Below are 22,632 nucleotides of genomic sequence, written 5' to 3' on the forward strand. Positions count from 1 at the left end.
ATTTCCAGTACCTGGGAGCAATCACGTTCTAGTGCCCGTGACTGTGCCCTCCTTTACACTGTATAATCATTTGACCCCTGCCAAGCGGCACCAGGGTCCATTTTGTCTTGGCGTCACCCGAGACAAGCCTCATATGTAAGTTTCCCTTAATAAACTGTTAATTACCAGACTGGAGTGGCCAGCCTCTTTCTTTGGTCTATCCCTGCCCTCTGCTTGCAGAAGTAAATTTTCAGTCCTGGGAACCTCCCTTGGGTCTCCATGTACTAACATCCACCTACTGTCCTGGCTGTCTCTGCCCACACTCCCTCTCCTTAGCCCCCACACCACTGTCTCCTCCAGCCCCTCCCATTTCCTCTAACATACATGACCTTTTCTATCCAACTCCTGGGCCTCCTTACACTTGCTATTCAGGGCACCTGAAGGGACTTGTTTTTTTATAGCTACCATTCTCCACCTGGCAAATTCTTCTTTGAAGGCCCAATTCAAAGGTCAATGGGCAGTTCATAGCTTCTTTATGTCCACAGGACATTGTACACATTTTTAATTAGATAGTTTCTGTTGAAATGTCTAATCTATCTTTCCCACTTGACGATGAGCCCCTGGAGGGTAAAGATCATGTCATATTTATCTTTGAATTGCCAGCATTCAGAAAAGCGCCTGGCACAAGGTCAGTACTTAATAAATGTTCATTAATGTACAAATACCCCCATAGTCTCTGGGGCACATAGAGCATACTGAGAAGCTCTCAGTACAGCAGATTGAAAACTGAACTGGAAGGAAGGATGTTGGAATTCTAGTCTGGGCTCACCCACCAACTGGCTGTGTCACTAGAGATAGCACTGATCTAGGTCTCACTTGGGGGTGGGAGGAACATCTGAATGCCCTTCCAAGGCTCACTCTGATGATGCAAAAGACTTGATGTCTCATCCCTAAAAATATCTTTTTTTGGATATCTTCTAAGGAGAGCCATGGCACACAACCAGGAGCCTCTAGCCAAGACCCCCATCATCAAGTTCAATGGCCAGGACTTTCACTCCTTGAGGCATCGTTGCCTAAGCAGAGGTCTGCTGTTTGAGGATGAGACATTTCCTGCTGAGACTTCCTCCATAGGTGTGCAGCTGCTCCAAGGGAAACACCCCTCTAGCCTGAAGTGGTATCGGCCACAGGTGAGTGAGCTCCCCAGTTACACACCCAGCTCCCCGGCCCTCTGAGCCACCTCGCCTGCCATGGTCCCTCTCGCTGAGAGCTGGTTCTAAGGGTGGCCCACCCCAAATGGGAAGGAGAATGAAATTCATCTGGTCCCTCGGCTACAGTGGGATAGGAAGACCCTGTACCAGGAAGCAGGACTTCTGGGTTCTAACCAAGTTCTAACACTGAGCACATCACTAGATTTTATGCCTCAATATTCTCATCTGACAAAAGGGAAGCCATGGGTGGGAAGAGTGTAGTAATTGGTCTCCAAGGTCTTTTTCATCTCCATAGTGGAGACAAAACACTCTTTATTCTCTTCAGGTATCACTGTCTTTACCTTCTCTCTTTTCTTGTTAGAATTTACTCACAGGGAAGATACCATGTCAGTCATTTATTCAAGAAGATGAATTTAAACAATTGCCTCTCTCATTTTTCTTTGTATTTCCAATCTTGTAAACTTTTGATCACATATAAAAGAATTTCAGGCATCAGCTGTAAAATTAAGGAGATATTGCCGGACATCAGTCACACCCCCTTGACTCTTGCAGCCCAGCAGATGGCCACTAACTCCGCCTTGCAGCAAGGTGAGCCCTAATGGTTTTTCTAGAACCATCTCAGTTTCAGGGCATAAAGCTCCAAAGGAAATTTCTCAGCCTGCTTGATATTTTTATAATCTCATGAGGGTTACTGTTGAGGAAAAGGACTCAGGTAAGGACCATTTTGAGTGCCCTGATGCCCATACCTCCTGTTCATGCTCCTAAAAGCATCCAGTAGGAACTTGAATAAGAGAAAAAAATATGTGTTGTTCATAGTAATTATTTATAATAATTATAAATTACTGATCATTATAATTTCAGCAAGAATTACTGAGCACATATTAAATGCCAAGTTCTTTACTGAGCCTTTTCAATGAAGTAAGGTTAGGTTATACAGAAAAGGTATTTTCTAATGTCATAGAACAGGACATAGAACTCTGGGTACCAACTCTTGTACTAACTCAGGACAGATTTGTAGCCTTGGGGAAGGGGAGGGTTAGTGGGGATCGGGTGGGGCTCAGATGCTGCTTAAAGGAAGATGGGGAGCTTCTGACTTCTAGGGTCTATTTTTACAAGCCAGAGGCAACAAGTTCCTGACGACAACTCTCTTGGGCCTTCACTGCCTAAGAACAAATGAATAGGGAACTCTATTTAAAGTTTGAAAGAGTTATAGTTTTTTCCTTTGTTATTTTCAGACACTGAGATTCTTTTCAAAGATGCTTTTTTTTTTATAAGATGCTGAGCAATAGATGTGAGACCATATTTATAGTGTTTAAGAATTCATAGCATTTATTTAGAAAGGGTTGAGAGTTTCTCATTATCTTAATTCCAGCAGTCTTTTGGGGTCAAGGAGAAACTGAGGCAAACAGAAATAAAATGACTTACACAGAATCAGGCCAGGAACCTGAAACAGAGGCAGCCAGAGGCCAAATACAAACTACTCCCATTCCCCTTCGCATCCAAAAGCTTACCGGAACTCTACCAGTGGGTTCTTTTTCATTCTAGATCTCCTTTTAAAATGTATATGTGGATATGTCATGTAGTTTTGTGTCCTTTATCACAACTGGAAGCAGTTACATTTGTATAGTACTTTCTAGAGCTTTCCATTCATCTTCTATTACTTTGTCACTTTTGTTCTTCTCTAGTTTTATAAGAAAACAGGTTCAGACAGTTGTTGAGACTTGCACAAGATAACACAGTAGAGAAGGACCTGGCATTTAAGCTAAGATTCCTGACTCACTTGCTATACTTTTCCTCATATAGGGTTGTGTGCCCAGTAGGACTCTCTTAGGTTTTGGGTGAATGAATGAGTGAGTGAATGAATGAGTGAATAAATGACTACGGGTGCCTGACATGGGTTTCAGACTCCATATGTGCAACAGTGAATCCTTGAGTTGACCTGTTTCCAAGTAGGATGGTAGAGGAGAAAGCCGATGTCTTCACCCCTTCAACGTGGTGACATCCTTGACTTCCACAATTTACAGCTGTGACTACAAAGAGACTTGGAAGAGGAGACAGAGCCAGTGTGACCCAATGCCAGTTGTAATGGTCAACATCTACATAATACTGACCAAAAGGTAGACCTGGCTTTTTAGGTGCTTTGACTCATTGAATCCTCCCAGTAACTCTATGAGGAGGTACTATTATTAGCCCCCTTTTACAGGTGAGAAACGGAAACAGTTAAGCGAAGTGCCCAAAGTGTTAGAGCTGAGATTTGAACCCTGGAGCCTGTCTCCAAGACCTGTACTCCTAAAGCCACACTATGTCGCCTCCTGTAAGGCCTCATCATGAAGTCATGTTGTATTCTGGTTTCCTATTTGCCACTAATAATATTTAATGCACCAATAGAATATCCTACCTCGTCTGGGTAATCAGGAATCAATCTCTCTATGTTCTGCCCTTCTTTCCATTTTTTAGGTGAAAATGAATGAGGATAAAAATGGTAGCTGTACCTCACATGATTATTTTAAGGGATAAGTTAAGACAATATTTAGAACAGTGTCTAGCATATTATAAGCACTTACTACATGATGCCTATTGTTCCTGTGATTAACTTGGGAGGGATGGCATAGGGTAGCAGCTTCAGAAGCTGTCCCCTCATCCTTTGGGCTATCACAGCCCAGTCATCTGAGCTTCAGCCCTCAGCTAATTTTCAGCAAACACTGGTAGGTTAGAGGAAACCATTTGGAGAGCTGTGGGGAGGAGCCTGGCAGGGAGTGTGGAGAGTGCCTTTCTTCTCACGATCAGCTGCTTATCACTAGTTTTAAAAGGTTGCCTCCCAATCTAGAGTTTAATCAGGGTCCAGAGGTCTAACTGGCACTCTTTAAACTTCGACTGTATAATGGCTGAGGTAGTACCAAGGGTCATTAGGCCATCTCTATATTCTAGGCTTTTCTAGATAATGGGGAAGCTCCATATTCTAGGCAACTGCTAAACCACCATGGATATCATTCTACTTTGACTCCTCATCTAGGCTTGGTAGGTTCAGCAATAGCCTGAGTCAGGGGTGTGAAGCTTTCTATGCCTGGTGTAAGAAGTCGTTTCATGCCCCATAGCATGTGTTCTTGCACCCGCCACTCCCCACCCTGCCTCTTTTGCCGTCCATTGCTCCTTTTTTGTTCTCCCTCCCTCTAACGAACAACCTAATCCATTTTACTGCTATAACTTTGTTTGAAGTAGAAGCGTCTCCTGCATATCCTGGTTCATTCAGCTTTCTTTGTTTAAGGAATTTCCAACCCAGCCCCAACCCTCACTCCCTGCAATCAGGTTCTACAACAGCCTGTGGCTCTGCTTGGAGAAAGTGGCACCGACAAGATCCAACTTCTCATCAGCCTCAATGATTCTTGCAAACTCCCCATTTCAGCAAGAGACAATACTGAGAATTACACTTACACATGGAGTATCATGTGTTATTTCCCTGAAGTATATTTGGTACTTAGAGTGACTTTCTTTTAGAATTTAGAATTTTTTATGAATGATAATAAATATCATTTAAAAAATCTTATTTTTTAGAAATAATAATAAATCTCATTTATCAAGTATGCACATGTGCTAGGTATTAATCTAAGCACTTTACATACGACACCTACCATAGCAGTCCTGTGAGGTAGATAATATTATTATCCTCATTCAGTAGATCAGCACTGTCACAGAGCTTTCTGAAATGATGGAATGGATTTTTCTGCACTGTTCAGTACAGTGGCCACTAGTCACATGTTGCTGTTGAGCATTTGAAAGGAGGCTAGTGTGACTAAAAGATGAAAGTTTTAATTTTATTCAATTTAAATTAATTTAATTTAATATGGTTTGTGGCTACCATATTGGAGAGTACAGCAGAGTCGCTAATATATGTCAGATTGAGGGACTAAAATGTTATCTTTGTCCCCATTCTTTAGTGAAAAACATTTTACTTCTTTACAGAAAAAACACTTTACTTCTTAAGCTGTGGGCTCAAAATATGGAATGGGGTTCTCAGAGCTTAGCACCCAGCCCCACTGTGGATTCTGGCCTGCGGCCATCCCAGAAGGAAACATTGCCTACTCAGGCAATAACTTTTATCTTCCAAGAAGCCAGAGCAGAATTTCTGCAAGGATGATTCACTAGAAATCATTTACCTTGGGACCAAAATGAGTTCTTCAGAAAAGGAAAGAGTAAACAACATAGAGATATGATTGTAAGTTGTGAAAGCAACAAGTAACAGAAGGTGACAGAAAATGAATATGCCAACAGCCAGTTGCCATTGAGCCAAAGAACTTTGATGCCAATAAAGCAAAGCTCTCTAGCAAAAATACAAAAGTGACACTGCCACCTGGCCCAGCCTGAACTCTGGCCACCCTCTCAAAGGGCCTGTGTCTAAATGCTAATATGCTTAACAGGTGTTTCCTCATCCAAGAGCAGCACACTGTCTGGGGACACGCATGAGCAGCCTTTGAAAAGAATACAGGAATCACTGTCAAAAACAGACCAAGTGAAGTCACATTGGAAGAGACCTCTCCAGAGATGACTGCGGGAGAGTGTTGGGTTTGGTGCCACTTCAGAGAGGTTATTTTCTAACATTCCAGGGGCTTGAATTATGTGAGTTTCTAGCACATTTGATATCATAGAGCTTGCCCCAAACTTTACACTGAGAAAGAGCTCCACGATCTCAAACTAAATTCCTAAGATTGCTTAGTTTGACTGTTGCTGATGGTTTCTGTATTAGTCTGGGTTCTCCAGAGAAAAAGAATCAATGGGGAATACGTGCATCCTATAGCATATAACTAATAGGAAATACAGCGATATATCCTATTGATGTATTTATTAAGAGGAATTGGCTCATGTGATCGTGGAGGCTGAGAAGGCCTACAATCTGCCATGTGCAAGCTGCAGCCCCAGGAAAGCCAGTGGTATAGTTTAGCCCAAGTGGGAAGGCCTGAGAACCAGGGGAGCCGAGGGTGTAATTCCCAGTCCAAGGGCAGAAGACAGCCAACATTCCAGCTCAGCCGTCAGGCAGAGAAGGGCGAATTCTCCCTTCCTCTACTTTTTGTTCTATTTTGTTCTAAAGATTGGATGACACTCATCCACACTGGGGCACGGGGAGGAGGCAGTCTGCTTTTCCGAGTCCACCCATTCAAATGCTGGTGTCATCTGGAACCACTCTTACAGATTCACCTAGAAATAATGTTTAGCCGAATATCTGGAAACCCCATGATCCAGCCAAGTATAATATCAACCGTTACAGCTTCCTTCCAAACAAATGGGTGTTTCAGAGCCTCAAAGGGCCAGTCCATCCTAGAGAATCAGAAAACACTGAAGTCACGAAGCCCCTGCACGCTGGTGTGGTCTGCGGAGAACAGCTGGGCACTGTGGAAGTAGATTGCCCGGCTCCTGGCCCGCTTTCTGTGGGACCCGGAACAAATCTCTCTGCTTCTCCGAACTTTCCCTCCCCTGGCTGAGCCTTGGAATCATCCGAGTTGCTGTGTACATCCTGACCTCTACCCTGCTGACCTGCTAAATCCAGGTTGTAGGAGGGGGGACCCCAACAGTCTCCATGTCTGTGAAACTCCTGGGTGACTCTGAGTCACACTCATGGTGGAGACGGCCCCTTGCCAGGGACTTCATTGCCCTGGTGTGCCCGGCCCACCTGGTGATGGGGGAGCTGCCCAGAGCCAGAGGATCCCTATCTCCTTCCCAGCCATCTTTATCTATTTTCTCTGTGGACCTTATCTTAGTAAGTCAGCCCAGCCCACTAAAACGCTTCTGGGTTTAATTTCCATCTCTTTCTATCTTTGCTCTTTTTTGATCATCCAATGCCCTGCTAAAGCCCAAGGTGAGGAAGGAACAGGAAGCTCAGAGGACAGGGGACATGGATGCTGGTTTTGTGCCCAATTTTGATGCAAACTATTCTGGTGTTTGCCCGTAAACTCGATGCTACCTATTGACTTTTGATTTGAAATAATTGCCATTTAATTTTCATGACCTTAAAATATCTTTCTGTTCCTAATTAGCTAAAGTTTTGTGGGGTTTTTTATTTAAATTTTTATTACTTGGGTAAATTAGAGAAAGTTGTGCATATATCAAATGCCTTTATGGCATTTATTGGAAGGATATAAATTGGTTTTTACCCATGAAAATGCTATTTTATATTATTAGATATCCTGTTATGAAACCACCCTGACATCCTGCATTTCTATGACAAATGCTACTTGATGATAGTGGGTTAGTCTTATCATTTATTGTCGATTCATTTCCTGGGTATTTAAATTCAGCATATTTCCAGAAGTGAAATAAGATTGTAGTATGTGTGTGTTTTTGTGTTTTTTTTGTTTCCTCTCAGGTTGGGAGGCTATGCTAGCTTCATAAAATAAATAGTAGCAGGATTCTCCTTCCTTCCTTCCTTCCTTCCTTCCTTCCTTCCTTCCTTCCTTCCTTCCTTCCTTCCTTCCTTCCTTCCTTCCTTCCTTCCTTCCTTCCTTCCTTCCTTCTTTCTTTCTTTCTTTCTTTCTTTCTTTCTTTCTTTCTTTCTTTCTTTCTTTCTTTCTCCTTTCTTTTTTCAACACTAAAATTGTAAGAGATAATGGAATTGTCTGTGCTCTGAAAGTTTGAGACAGCTCATCAGGAAAATCATGGGTACCCAGAAAATTTGACGTTAGGAAGATATTCTTTCATCATTTTAAAAAATACTATTCCAAGGTTATTGATCTTTCAGGTTATTTACTAACTTGAATAATTTTGGGACACATTTATTTTCATCAAAAACTCATCAGTATTTTTACTGATTACTATAGGATTTTACATCATTTGTTTTTTATATTACTGAAACCCCATTTTTACTTCTTTATTTGAGTTTCTCTACATTTTTGCCAAAGTTTAGGTCTGTGTAAACCTTCTCCCCCAAACAGAACAATTTATTTGCTTTATTGATTTTGCTGGTTTTCTATTTTATAACTCACTAATTGTATGTGTGTGTTTTTAATCACTTCCTTCCTCCTATATTTGCAAGGCTCTTTTTGTCTTTTTCTTCCTAACATCTATGAGTTGACTGCTTAATTCATGTTTCTATTCTTTGTTGTTTAATAGTGAATGGATTTGAGGCTCTGGGTTTGTCTATGAGTATGGCTTTTTTTAATTTTGCAAATACTGCAGAAGGAGGGAATCAATATTTATTGAACATGTACCCTGCCTAACGTTGTGCTAAGTATTTTACATCCTTCCTCATTTGTAAAACGGAAGGACTCCTGCTTTGCAAGGCTGTTGGGAGACAATCTGTGAATAAAGCACCTAGCCATCAGCAAGGGTCCGATAACGGCAGCCGGTGCCTCGACCGCTTTATCATTTCAGTTTCCCATTTTACACTTGAGGAAACTGGGGCTCAGCAGAGGAACGGAAGTGGCTCAGGGTCACCCGGAGAGCAGCGCGGGGCAGGATTCCACACCAAGTCTGTCTGAGCTGACTCCAAGCACACACACCCCTCCTCTGCCCACCACTGGGGAGAAACCAGAGAAAAACAGTGAAGAGGAGCTTTGCTGTGGGTGGTTCAAGAAAGCTGAGCAACACTGACTTTGTTCCTGGTCCAAACACCCCATGGCCTCCACCTGCTTCTTTAATTCCCACGGTGGAGTGTCTCGGCATCTGCTCACTGACAGCAGGCCTCCATTCGAACCTTACTTCTCTTTTCCAGTAGAAGGAGAGGAGACAGTTAAAGCCATTGAGGTGCCCCAAGTTGTTCTGAAGCTAGGCGAGTTGCTCCCTCCATGGCCTTGCAAGGAGCTCTGCCCTACTGGCTTGGAGACACCCCCAAGTTCCACCCAGCCATGGGGACAGCAGAGGGCCGGGCTTGGTGCCTCCACCCCGAGTTGCCTGGGTCCCAGTGAACCATCTGAGAGGGCCGGTTATTTGTGGGGAAGGTAGTAGGAGGGGGAGTAGTGAGATGATCCCCCCTTAGGCACCTGCTGGACTGCCATGTTTGCAAGATGTGCATACAATTTGTTTGCCTCTTGGTGGCTCCCCCAAGAAACTGATAGTTTACAAAGGGCTGGCAGGTCTCACAGGCACAGGACTCTATACATTCATGGCCGTTGGGTAAATACATCTATTTCCACTTCGCAGTTCTTTTCTCTGGGAACTTATTTGTTAATGTGAAAATAAATGATGCAGGCACAATTGCCCAATGATGCAAATGTATGCAACGGACATCCTGAAGGAGCTGCACAGAGAGGATGCTGCGGAATGTCCCTGGCAGGGCTGGTGCGGGAGCCAGACCTTTGGCCCAGTGTTCCCCTAAAGTGCCTGTGGAACTCCTTCAGGAATTCCCACCATCCCGAGTCTGCTATGAGTTCCCAAAATTCTCCCCAGACATTGCAGCCCTGCAGAATCCTCTAACGGCCCCCTCTCTGTGGCTGGCAGGCACGAGGTGTGTTGGGGGCTGTGGAAGAACTGGGCACTGAGTAACAGCACCTGAGACGAGGGGCCCAGGGTCTTCAAGAATCAGTCTAGGAGTTAGCCATGAGGCAGACAAAGATTTGAGTAATGCCCATCTTGCATCTCGTATAGCATGTGGCTGGACATGAACCTGGAGCCCACGAGGCCTACGCTAACTTCTAAGAGGTGACATTTCACAGGAAAGCTTCATTATGTTCTAAAGTTTCTTTTAATACATGTATCTTTTTTTTGTTTGATTTTTGCTATTCTATAACCTCTTAATAAAACCGCTTGTTAGGACCAAGGTAGCTGTCTATTTGATGTAAGAACTCTGAATCCTTATTTATGTTATCTCTTCATGCCGTTTGCTTATATATTTATTGCCTGTCTCGTCAGTTACATATTCACCCCTTTGACATCTGCTTTCCTGATAGCAATAAAACTTGAAGAATGGAGGGAAGTTTTCTAACTCAGGTTTTAAGCACCTATTTAAGAATTAACCTCTACCTCTCAAGGACGAAGTGAGTGATGTCTTGGGAACTATACTAGGACATAGAGAAATGAAAGATGCTCATGGTTGTTCTCTCTCTTTCCTAAGGATTTATTAGAGGGTAAATCAGAGCCTCACTTCATCGTGGAAGGTGCAAGTAGATTTGACATCCAACAAGGAGAGGCAGGTAAAAACTCCACTTCTCTTCCGTCCCTGGATTGAGAGAGGCTGCTCAAAGTCAGCCTCCAGATAGGGAGAGGGGGAGGGGGTGTCCACCCAGACCCTCAGAATTCTGCCCCAGCTGCTGAGAGGGCAAGGCCAGCCTTCTCAGTGCTGCTGTGGATAGACAGCTCATAGCCAGTCCTATACCCCGCAAGTCGGCTTAGCAATGGGTATGAGGAATTATTGAAGAAATGGAGAAAATGGATACAAGGTTTAGTCTGAGCACTGAGTAGAGAGAGGCATCAGCTGCTGAGAAGATGGGAGGGAAAGAGAGACCAAGAAAGGGGAAGTAAACATTTATTGAGCTTCCACAAGGGCTGTGCTAGATAATTTGCATATGCAATTTCCTTTGTGCCTTGCAGCATCCCCACTCTATATATGTGGAAACGAAGGGTCCGAGAGGTAAAATAATTTCCTTAATATCACATAAGCAATAGTGACAGAGCTGGGTTTGAATCAGGGCTGTTCGACTCCTTCCCACCTACCAGCTAGCCAGAGGGCAAAGTTGTGGCTAACAGCTAAGCAGTGTGGACAGGGAAGAGGAGGGCCTGCCTTGAAGGAGACCCCTGAGTGGTATCAGGAATGGCCAGGAGAAACCCCTGAGCAAGAGCCTAGGAGTGGAGGGGCAGGACTGGCTGGGAGAGGAAAGTGGACAAGGAGATGGGAGATAGCAAAATAAGACAGCAACTCTTCTGAGAACAGATTCTATGTCCTTAAAATGTCAGCTTACAAATTATGCCTGTACTTGGACTTCACCTGGTGGAATCATGGTTTCTTGGGCCAAGTCGATAAAAGCCTCCATGACTTGTTTTCAGTGTTGGAGAAAACCCCTCCTAGTAGAGCTTCACCCGATTGGAGAAGGGACCACTCTGAGGGCGGAGTTTTTGTGGCTTCTGCACCCGGCACAGTGCCCGACATGAAATGATATTCAAATAATTGATTATGTTGAAGATAAAGGAGGGAAGACTCAGGAGAAGGGATGATACTCGTGATCAGAGGGCCCACAGTGACATCCAAGGAGAAAGTCAAGCTATGTGTCTCTCAAGGGGGATGAGGAGAGAACTCCTATGTGGTCCCCAATACGGGTGAGGGCTGAGCAAATATTAGCAAAGAAAAGCACCAACCTGTTTTCTGAAATTGTAAGAGTACCATTGCCACTGGTGCTGACAACAAAACTCACTGTAACTTTAGCTCCGGACGCCTCTGGCAAAATGAGAATCAGAAAGCAAGTTGGCCCACTAGCCCTGCCGAAGCCTGGCTGGGCCTTTCCTGACCCCTTTAAACCACCATTCACCTCTAACCCTTTCTTTATCACTTGGAACCATCCAGTCAATCATTCCCCCAAGTCCTTTCTCAGACCAAAAAAAAAAAAAAATCATTATTCAGAAGAAGGTATGTGGACTCTGGTAGCGAAGACCTGTGAAATGCACGGAGTGGGGCTTCCAGGTGTGTCCTACCTACCTCTCATGCTTGGCTCATGTCCCCTCACAGGAGATTGTTGGTTCCTGGCAGCACTGGGCTCCTTGACACAGAACCCCGAGGATCTACAGAAGATCCTGATGGACCAAAGCTTTGACCACCAGTATGCAGGGATTTTCCGTTTCCGGGTACGGGCGCTGCTGGGATGCGCTTACATGGGTTTCTCTGTGAGCACACGGAGGGACTCTCTTGAATGTTCCCTGGGTCTGGCAGCGTGAGATGTAGAAGAGACACTTGTATGTTAGTTACTCTGCATAGCTCTGAAAAGGAACTTGAGCTCATGATCTGACAACGTGGGAAATACAACAGTTAAAATGTTTTCAAGTAAATTTTTTAAAAAGCAGAAACAATCAGCAAAAGAAGAGAGTCATTGATCAAGAACCCTGTACATCACTGAGCTTTTCGTCTATGTCTATTCCTGTGCCTCATATTGTTAATTTGATGACTGTAGCTTTAGAGTAAGTTGTAACATCTGGTAGGATAAGTTCTCCTTCATTATTCATTATTCTTTTTCTGAAAAATATCTTGGTAATTCTTGCACATTTATTCTTCAATGAGAATTTTTAAAATAATTTTGTCTAATTAAAAAGAAAAGCCACTGTAATGAGGAAGGGAGCAGCATTAAAGTTACATATTAATTTGAAAAAAAAATTACATTTTTATTATTTTAAATATTTTTCCCAGAAACATGGTCTAGCTTTCCATTTATTCAGAACTAGTTTTATGCTCTTCCATAAAATGTTATAGTTAGTTATCTTTTCATATTGGTGCCGTGCCCTTCTTGGTAAAAGTATTCCCGAATATTTTATAGTTTTATAGTTTATGTGAATGAATTTTCTCCCCTCATTTCTAACTAGATGTGGCTGGAAAGAGAAAAGCAACTGCTCATTATATATTAAATTTTATGGAGCCACCTTACCAAATTACTTTATTTATTCTAATTTTTTCTTTAGTGAAGTCTGGGTTTTTTTAGTTATCTAATATTATCGGCAAATAAAGATAATATTGTCTCTTAATATTTACAGAACTTATTTTATTCTTTGGCCTTGTCACATTAGTTAGAACCTCGCAATTCTGAGTAGCAAAATCCTGCCTTCTCTGGATTTTGGTAACGTGCTTTTCTGGCTCACTGTTCCTTATATACACTGTTGGATTCAATTTGCTAAAACTTTTATTAGAATTTTTGCATCTATGTCATATGTAGAATTGAAGTCTAGTTTTTTATATTATGTTTGAGTTATGCTAACTTTTTAAAGTGAGCCCACTGAGCTTTATATACTTTGATCTGAAATAATTTGAACAATGGTGCTAACCATTGGTTGTCTGATTTTTGAAAGTAGATAATAGTTAAAGCCTCTGGACCTATCTCCTTTTTAAAAGTGATTTCTTTAACAGTTCCAGTGTGTTCAATGGCTATTGATCTACTTGAGACTCTTATTTCTTCTGGAGTTAATTCTCGAAGTTTATTTTTTGCCAGGAAAGCCAACTGTTCCTTCTATAGTTCTAAATTTATTGCCAAAAAGTTGCTTATATGATTCTCAGAAAATTTATTTAATTTCTTTTACTCTGTAGTTAAATCTTCTTTATCAATCTCAGTTCTATATTTTTATTTTTTCTTTTTTTCTTAACCTAGTTTTTCTTAATCCGACCAGTCTATTGTACTGGTTTTTGAATGAATTAATTAATTTATCGTTTTTACTAGTCTGTCTATTCTTTCTTTGGGGGTTGTTTTCTATATAATTTCTTTCAATTTATTTCCACTAATTCCCGTTTACTTTCTCTTTGTTAATTTTGTTTTTTTCCTGAATTTTGTTGTTATTTTCTGAAACTTCACACTTAATTCCTAGTCTTTTTTTAATGATAGAAGCTTAGGACTTTAGCATTTCCTCTGGGACCTTATTCATACCTATAGATTTTGATATAAAATATCTTACTTTCATTAATTTGAAAATAATATGTTTTTAGTTTTAATTAAGTTTTATAGGGGGTAATCTGTTGGTTGTAGAGTTTTAGATTTATTAAATTATGGTCAGAAAATATAATAAATTTTTACATTTTGGGAAATTGCTAAATTTTGTTTGTGACCAAGTCCATCATAGTTTTTGTAAATGTTTTATGGACATACAAGAAGAATATATATTATCTAAAGATCATGGGTTTTATATGTAGAATCGAACTCTCTAATTTGCATATAGTATTTTCTGCAATTATCTCTTTCATCATGGCTTATATTTTTGGTCTGTGTGATTTGTCATATTCTAAAAGAGGCAATGTGAATTGAATTTCTTCCCCAAAGTTACAGTTTGGAGGATTCCTCTTACATTTATAGATGTTCTGGCTTTACACTTTTCCTGCTATATTCTTTGATGTCAAAGTTTATGTTCTTGCTATCTGGTTATTGGAATAAAAGCTTACAAATATCTCTCTTATATATAATTCGTTGGGCCTTAAATTCCTCTTTATCTGATATTCATAATGCTGCTCCAGCTTCCTATTATTTACATTTTCCTGTTCTATCTTTGCTCGTCTCTTCATTATCAATCTCATTGTTACTATTGTTATAAGTATGTTTCTTGTACAAAGCATATTTAAAATTTATTGTTCACCATTGTTTCTTTCACTCTTCATTTTCCCTTATTTTAAGGCTTTCATTATAATTTCATCCTCATTAAGTAAGAGTAGGTAAGAGTAGTTCTTTGAATAATTTCCTCAGATTACATGAGGCTTTCTCGTTTGCTCTTACTTCAGAATATTTTTGTTGGGTTTAGAATTCTTGGATTACATTCCCTTTTCTCAGGGGTCTATAAACCTTATTCCATTGTCTTATAGCTTCTAATGTTGCAGAAGAAAAATCCAATGATAATCTATGCTTTTGACTTTGTATGTAGCATGTTCTTTCAAACTGCAAGTGTATCAGTCTCTCTCTCCCTGGTGCTCAGAAATTTCTCTGGAATATGTTTAGATTATGCCTTTTTAAAATTAATCTTGCCTGGAATTCAGCAAGCCTTTCTATTCTGAAGACCTGCCTCCTTTTTCTGCTGGGCTAAATTTCCCTCCATTATTTCCAAGCATCCTCTTTTATCCTGTTTTCTCTTCCTGAGTCCAATTATTTGCATACGAGATCTTCTAACAAGTGCCCAGGTGATGCTGCTGTTGCTGGTCCCAGGATCACACTGAAGAATGAGCTAGAGGATGCTGAGTTCAGCTGTGTCTGAGCTTTGCTTCGAGTGGTTGGGACAACTTGAGGCCAAGGAAGACAAACTCTGCTCTTCTGGGTGTTGAAGAAAGTCTCACAGTTCCCTATAAAGAGCTGCAGTGCTGACCTCTGTACATGTCTTCTCATCACTCTGACCTTGGGCACCACTCTCTGGAAAGGGCCCAGTGCCCAGGCAATGTGTTCACTTTGCCCAAAACACTTCTGGTTTCCCTCAGATACTCGGATGTTGGCAAAATGGCACCAACATGCTTCTTGGAGGGTGCAGACATTATCCAGATGCCAGCCCTCCTCACCCACAGAGGTGAACAAGGAAAGACAGGTCTGTGGCTTCGTTCTTAACCACTAGTCAGGCCATTTGCATCCTTTCAGGGAACAGTGATCTTACCTGATGTTCTCTTTGTATAGGGAGAACAAGCTTTGTGTGGGAAGATGGGGGTGAGAGTGATTTCTAAGGGGGAACCAATGAGAGGAGCTCATTCAAGCCAGGACTCACTCATTCTTGATGGCCCACTCTGTGCCAGGCACTATCCTAGGTGCTGAACCAAAAGGCTACTGAAAAACAGTTCTTACTTTCAAAACTATAATATCACTTTTACGATCTCATCTGATCGAATCACAGCCCTGCAAGGTAGTTCTTACTCCTACCATCATTGGACAGATGAGGAAACTGAAACATGGAGACTTAAGAGATTTACCCAATGTTTGTCGCTCAGGAAACTAAAGGTGAAAGCAGGACTCAAGCACAGTTCCACCGACTGGATACTGTTTACTACAATTTGCTCTTCCACGAAACCCAAATCCGGATTGGGCTGTCTTTTCAGTACTTCCGTCTAGGAGCTGGGGTTAGCTTTCCTTGGTGCTTTAGTCACATATCATGATCTCCCCCTATAACAGCCTGGGTGGCTCTCAAGTGCAGCCGCCTACGTCTGTTACTGCAACAGGCACATGAATCCACATCTGCACCAGAACCAGCTGCAGTGCTCCGGTTCATCGGTGACCATGAAAACATCTTTGCTTTATCTCCACTGACATCTCTGTCTTGGTCTCCATCTCATCTTTGAAAGTACGTCTTTCGTTGATGCAACAGCCCAACACCTGGGACATCCAGCCGTGGAAAAGGCCACGTGGATGGCTTCCTGTCACTGCTGAGCCAGGTGATAGATTGTATCCACCTGGCTTTACTGTGAGCACACCTGTCAGAGACCTGCCTTCACCTGAAGCCGGAAGCCCTGCTGCTTATCCAGCACAGCAGGGACCACTGAAGAAGCTCCATGAGGCTGGCTTTGTTATGAATTTTCCTCATTTGGCAATGTCCTGGGTGAACCAATAAGAGTAGAATGCTGAAGATTCAAACAGTCTGTTTTGGAGAGGAACATCTGCTTCATTTGCACTCTTAGCAGTAGTGGCACCAGCCGGTTTCGTCTCTGCTGCTCTGATGGCAGGGCCAGGGAGAAGCTGTAACTGCTCCATCCTCCTGAGCACTTCTCATCATTCGGCCTCCAGGCCTTGGCCCACGCCGTCCTTACCATCTGGGATGCTTTCTCTATCTCTTTCTCCACCTGCTTAGACCCTGCCTCCCTCAAGCCTTCAGCTCCCAGTGGGCTCTCCTTCCTTCCCCTATGACAGCATCTGTGTCCACCATCCTCCTCTGTTATTCAGCATCTGCTTCTCCTACTGCCAGTTTGTGCAGAAGCTGTACCTGGAGCATTTCATGTTTGGAACTCACAAAGGACTTGCCAAAGTGAGGCCAGAGTTAGTAGCAAAGTCAGCTTAAATTCCAAGCCTCCTTCTCTGTTAGTATTTTTCTTGACTGACTTGGTCTGTGACTCATTTTCTCCATCTGCCAGTGGAGATGATATGCCTATCCCCTTTCCATCAACATGGGATGAGATTTATTCTGGGTAGGGTTTGTTTTTGCTTTGTGGAGGTCACATGGTTATCTTTTGGCATAGGTTGAGGGTCCAGGAGCTCCTTCCTGCTTTGATTCTACTAAGCCATATACTCATCTCTCTTCCAGTTCTGGCGATGTGGCCAATGGGTGGAAGTGGTGGTCGATGATCGCCTGCCTGTCATAAACAAGAAGTACCTCTTTGTGCATCCTCTCAGCAACAACCAAGAATTTTGGCCCTGCCTGCTGGAGAAAGCCTATGCCAAGTAAGGATAGGCCCACCCCTTAGCCCAGGGCCTTGACGCTGGCCCTGCCTACCCAGCTGTGTGCCCTAATACATACCTCCACCAGTTGGCTCTGAGACTTTTGGCAGCTTTACTGAATGCAAATGATGCCCCTGGGAGCATCAGAGCATTTGCTGCCTGGGCATCCACCATAAATAATCACTGTGTGTAAGGCTGTGTTGGGGCCTTTGGGAGGAACCCAGAGGCACATAGTGAAGGGTAGGCAGGGTAGAGACATGTGCTGACAATGATTACTGTAAGGGCTGGTGTAAGAGCCCAAATAAAATATAACATCATGGTCATAGTCTGTTTAGAGGGCAGAAGAGAGAGAAAGCCGTCTTAACTTTCAGACTCACAGGGAGTCAGGCTGAGGCTATGCAGAGATGGTGGCATTGAGTAAGGCCTTGAAGGATGGGTAGACTTTCAGCAGGGGGAGAGGAGATATGTGGGGGAGGCATCCTCAACAACAGGAATGATTTGAGCAGAGACCTAGAGGTGGGACAGTTCAAAGTGAGATTGGGGTAGTGGGAGCCTGGTGTGACTGCTGTGGGATTATATTTATGCAGGGGGTGTAGGGCAGGAGTTGCTTGTGTATGGTTCAAACACCATGATTCAGGGGCTATTTTCTGGTGTCAAATAAGCCTCAAGGAATCTCAAGAACAATCTCCAGTTCATAGTTTTACTCAGTCTTTTTAAGCTACTTGACCAACAGATGCTTACTGATGAGCAACAGATTTACTGGAAACACAGCTGCAAGCACCGGCCTGGCACCGGCATGGAGATGCTCAGATCTGGCTTTACGTAGTTGCGTGCAACAGTACGTGTGTGTGTGTGGTGGTGTGTGTGTGTGTGTGTGTGGAAGTCCACACAAAGACCAACACTGTGAGCGACAGACACGTCAGAGCTAGAAATCAACATCAGGAGACAAAAGGACAGAGGACCACAGCTTTCAGGAGAAAATGGGTAGTAGAGAGTGTTGCTGAATCAGGTTTCCCAAAGGTCATCCTAAGCAACTACTGACTTTACAAATGGGGAATCCAAGGCTCCAAATAGTGGTGTGATGGCGGGAGTAGGCATCTAGCCTGAATCTTCTGTCTTCAGTCATTTAACCAAGGGACATCATTTAGCAAGACTGAAGACCCTGTGCAGTCCCGTCCTGGGCCCTGAGGAAGAGCGACAGACAGCCCCACGGACTGTCCCAGTCCCTGTCCTTCTGGAGGTCGCAATCTGAACAACAAGACATCTCAAAGACATTTTTTTTTTTTTTTTTTTTTGTATTCTTCCTTTGGAGCCAACTTGTAAAAAACTAAAGCAGTTGCTCTTCCAGTGTCAAGAAGAGCTGTTCATTAGCATTTGAGAATGAAGCCCAGATAACAGCCAAGGCTTTTGAACCAATCCATATGTTTGGGGAGGTTAATTCGCATCTAAGCTACTTACACAAACACCGCCATTATCTTTCCAGTATGGAGTCAGGCCTCCCCACTTCAGGGCCATTTTTTTTAAAAAAGACGGGAGTCAGTAAATTATTAGAATTAGAAAGCTTTGTGGAATGAATGATGACTCCTGGACCCATTTCATTTAACAGCTGACCTGAGGCAATCACTCAGCTTGAAAAGAAATGGGAAACTGGACTCAGAATCCACATTCCACTGCCTAAAGATATCTAGCAGAGAATAAAATGTTTTAAACTATTCAGCTGTTCAAAAGCTTTTTCCTCTATCCAAAGAAGGAAGTTATAGAATGCAGGAGTGAATCAAATAGAAATTATAGCATATCAGAGCTGGACGAAACCACTGCCAGCATCAAACCCTACCTTCTTTGAGATATGAGGAAACTGAGGCTCAGAGAGGTAAAGGGTCACAGGGTGTTTGAGGCGACGCAGGAATGAGAACTATTCTCCCAAGTCATCCATCATCCCTTTATACTGTCAGTCCTTTGGGGAAAAGATTTATCTTTTTCTTCTTTGGAACTCAATGTCTGGCACACAAGGGTGCAGGCAACACCGAAGGAACATGTCAACTCCATACTTTCAATCATTCTTGTGGCCAGGGTGTCTGGAAATGCACTGCTTATTGGCGGTTGGATGTGTGGGGGAAATCACGTTTGTAGATTCCCACCCCACACCCTACCCCCTGAGGTTATCAGATAGAGAGGAGATTGGGGTACAAGATCTGGTAAGTTGTATATCATTTTTTATAGAATCTCTGCAGATAAAAATTGCAGCATTTCAGCATCCTTTCTGACTCTGATTTAGACATCTGAATTCTTCCCTGTTAAGAGGGTTTGGGTGAGAGGACTAGACATTCACAAAACTGGGGTTCTGGTCACCAGTATGACCTCCCACACTGCAACAGCCCTTTCCTGGGGATACCCTTGGGGGCCCTCTCTGGCTTCAAAGAGGGGGCTGTACCAGAGCCACTCCCAGAAAGCAGCTGTTGGGCTCTGTCCTGTCACTTCAGGCCTGCTGCCTCCGTGTCTATGGGACTCATCTGGCGTCTGCACCATTTCCCCCAAATGAGGCTGAAGCAGAGGATTGAGAGCAAGGCTCTTTCAGAATTCCTGGGTCCAGGTGACAAAGCTTAGTGACAGGTGTGGTGAATACAGTTCTGTCTATCTTTTCTTCCCTTTCTATCTCCTGTCAGCAAAGGGGGCTAAGAATAGCTGCCATGTTCCTTGAAGCATCAGCAGGATTCGTGAGCTTGTGTTTGTAAAGCAGAGAGATAGCTCCTTGTCAAAACATGCAGCTGCTGTTGGGACAGGCTTTGTGGGCACTGCAGAAAGACAGTGAGAAAAGGCTGTGGAAGACACTGAGAAGCGGGCTGCTGGCCACAGGTCCTGTCCTTTCCATTGGGTGTCTCCGTGGTGACTGCAGAGTGGTGTGGGTGCTTTCTTGGAGTGGCTCTGGTACAGAGAGGGCCCCCAAGAGTATCACCAGGAAAGGGCTGTTGCAGTGTGGGAGATCATACTGGTGGGCTCAGCAACGGGTTCCAGAACCCCAGATTTGTGAACTTCTAGTCCCCTCAGCCAAACCCTCTTAATCTTGGGCTAGGAGCCAGAATATCTGTGGGAAATCAAGGGAAGCAGACATTTGGACTCAATAGGGTATGATCATGGTCAAGGCAGGGTTTGTGGTTGACGAAGCCAACAGCCCGGAGATAAGAGTCTAGTTCTAGGCATAACCCTGGGTCAGAGAGCAGGAGAGGAAGATGAAACTTAGAACCAGTTTGATGACAGGCTGAGATCAGTCACATGGCGGTTTCTGTAGAATGGCCCTTTTGTTCTGTGTGTACTTGGCTTTCTTTAATTAAAGACTTTCTAAACCATCTATGGCATTTGTGCTTGGGAAGGTGTCCTGCTTATAGTGGCTGCTTGATACGTATTTGCAGAAGTGAATTTATGTGAATTCTGGGTAATACCCAGGAGGAGAGAATGACAGAGGTGGAAATAGGGAGAGAAGGGAGTATCTGGGGGGCCCCCAGAGTGATCCAGTCAACCTCACGGTTTCCAGACGACAGGCTGAGGACCAGGAGGGGAAGAGTCTTGTCCAAGGTCACGGGCCCCATTAAAAACAGTTGCATGGATGGATCCAGGCCCCCGACCTCTGAGTGACTGTATTACCAGAAAGAACACCATCCTGAGTGTCCCCACTGCCACTGGCCTTGGTGTCCTCATCTATCTTACCTTCAGGAAAGTTGATGGTGCTGGAGTGATGACTCTGAGAATGGGAATGGGAAATTCTGGATCGAGTTTTGGACAAAGTGAGAGCAGAGGCTGTTTGTTTGTGGCCACAGCAGGCGTTGGGGTTGTTGACTGTGAGGGCAGGATCAGGGTCTCACTTATCTCTAACACTCAGTGCCTAGCACAGTGCCCTGAACACAGAATGCACTTACCATTACTGTTAAAATAAATGGGAGGCAGGAGGTCCTCATCATATACTAATATCCAATATTTACTCACCTGCACACCTAGCCTCTATATAATACTGCCACTTATGGGACTGCCCAGGGAAAAGAAGGGGGTGAGGGTGACGCATCACTAGAATCTCCATCCAGGTGCATGGAAGGTAGATGGCTGTGGTCCGGGGGTGAGTCTGGCCGTCCTTCGCTTGGGAAGTATGCAGAGGTCAGGTATGCAGCTTCCCTTCCCGAGTGTCTCACAGAAAGCGCCACCAGGGTTTTGGTCTGATTTCCTTCTCCCAGGTTTCACGGGTCCTATCTCCACCTGCACTACGGCTACCTCCCCGATGCCCTAGTGGACCTCACGGGAGGGGTGGTCACCAGAGTTGACCTGCACTCCTCTACTTCTGACCTGGTAATGATGGTGAAGACAGCCACCATGGCGGGATCGCTGATCACCTGTGCCACCCCGGCAGGGGTGAGTGGAACGAGAATCCCTTTGCACTGGCTCAAGCCTTTCCTCACCAGGAGTATTTGACCACTGGCCCATTCAGCTAGGGAGGGGAGTGGCCAAGTGGCCATCAGGGAGCCCTGATGCTATACTTTACCAAGGTTGTCATTTAATCCTCATGATAGCCTTCCCTCTGAGACAGGATTGCAGGGTTCACTTACAGAGAGGGAATGGGCTCAGAGAAGCCAAGTAAAATGCTCCCCATTACACAGCCAGTAACTGCTGAGCGGGGATTCAAATGTTGCTGTCTGACTCCAGAGTCTTTGCCCAGCGCATCCCCTTGACTAGGAGCAATGGATCCAGAGTGACCAGTGTGTGTGGAGGAAGGGGGTTGCTTTTCCCTGGCTCTAATTCTAAATGCAGCATTCCAAGAGTAGCATGCCCCATTCTGAAAAGCTCGGACAACTCTCTAAATTATTTCAGTGTGAGATAGCCAGCTCCCTATCCCTGAGGACTCTTCCTTCACTCCTTAAACATGTAGGCTCTGAGTCACATATCCCTATCCAAAATGCCACCCCAAAACTAAGATGCACTTTAAACCCCATTTACTTACAGCACAGGTATGCCTGGCAGACACATTTAGCGCTATGTCTCATTGATGACAAGTGATTGGAGAAGCAAGCAATCCAGGTCCTCCGGACTCTGGGGGTTCCATCAGTAATGGGGTGGTCTCTTGACATATGAAATGCCTAGGGTCTCAAGTCCCCAGCAGTCTTCAAACTCTGCCTCTCTAGAGAAGAGTTCCAGAAATATATGCCATTCCAATGTGAGTCAGTGGGATACTTTTCATCCAACCACAGCTTGGCTGCTGATTGAATTGTGCTTTTCTATTTCTTTGAAGAACCCGTGAATGTTTAATGCATGGTCTACTTTTCTACTTTGAAGCCAACAGGTGAGGCTTCAAGCATGGAGAATGGCTTGGTGAGTCAACATGCCTACACGGTGACTGGAGCTGAGCAGGTAAGTCTCCCACGGGCTGGGACCCAGTGTTCATGCTCCTTTAGACAGGAGTCATGACA

General features: G+C 43.8%; 1 protein-coding gene across 1 annotated transcript in view; it reads left to right on the top strand.

Annotated features, from left to right (window-relative positions):
* Positions 1-968: 968 nt before the first annotated feature.
* CAPN13 (calpain 13) overlaps positions 969-22,632 on the top strand; it is a 51,359-nt gene continuing 29,695 nt past the window's right edge. Inside the window, exons 1-6 of the mRNA XM_039888128.1 lie at positions 969-1,166; positions 10,225-10,303; positions 11,830-11,945; positions 17,052-17,188; positions 21,406-21,580; positions 22,499-22,573. Of these exons, the coding sequence (XP_039744062.1) occupies positions 969-1,166; positions 10,225-10,303; positions 11,830-11,945; positions 17,052-17,188; positions 21,406-21,580; positions 22,499-22,573 (780 nt within the window). The remainder of the gene's footprint in view (positions 1,167-10,224; positions 10,304-11,829; positions 11,946-17,051; positions 17,189-21,405; positions 21,581-22,498; positions 22,574-22,632) is intronic.

Source organism: Pteropus medius, unplaced genomic scaffold, assembly GCF_902729225.1.
Source record: "Pteropus medius unplaced genomic scaffold, Ma_sr-lr_union100, whole genome shotgun sequence".
In the NCBI taxonomy this organism is placed as follows: Eukaryota; Metazoa; Chordata; class Mammalia; order Chiroptera; family Pteropodidae; genus Pteropus; species Pteropus medius.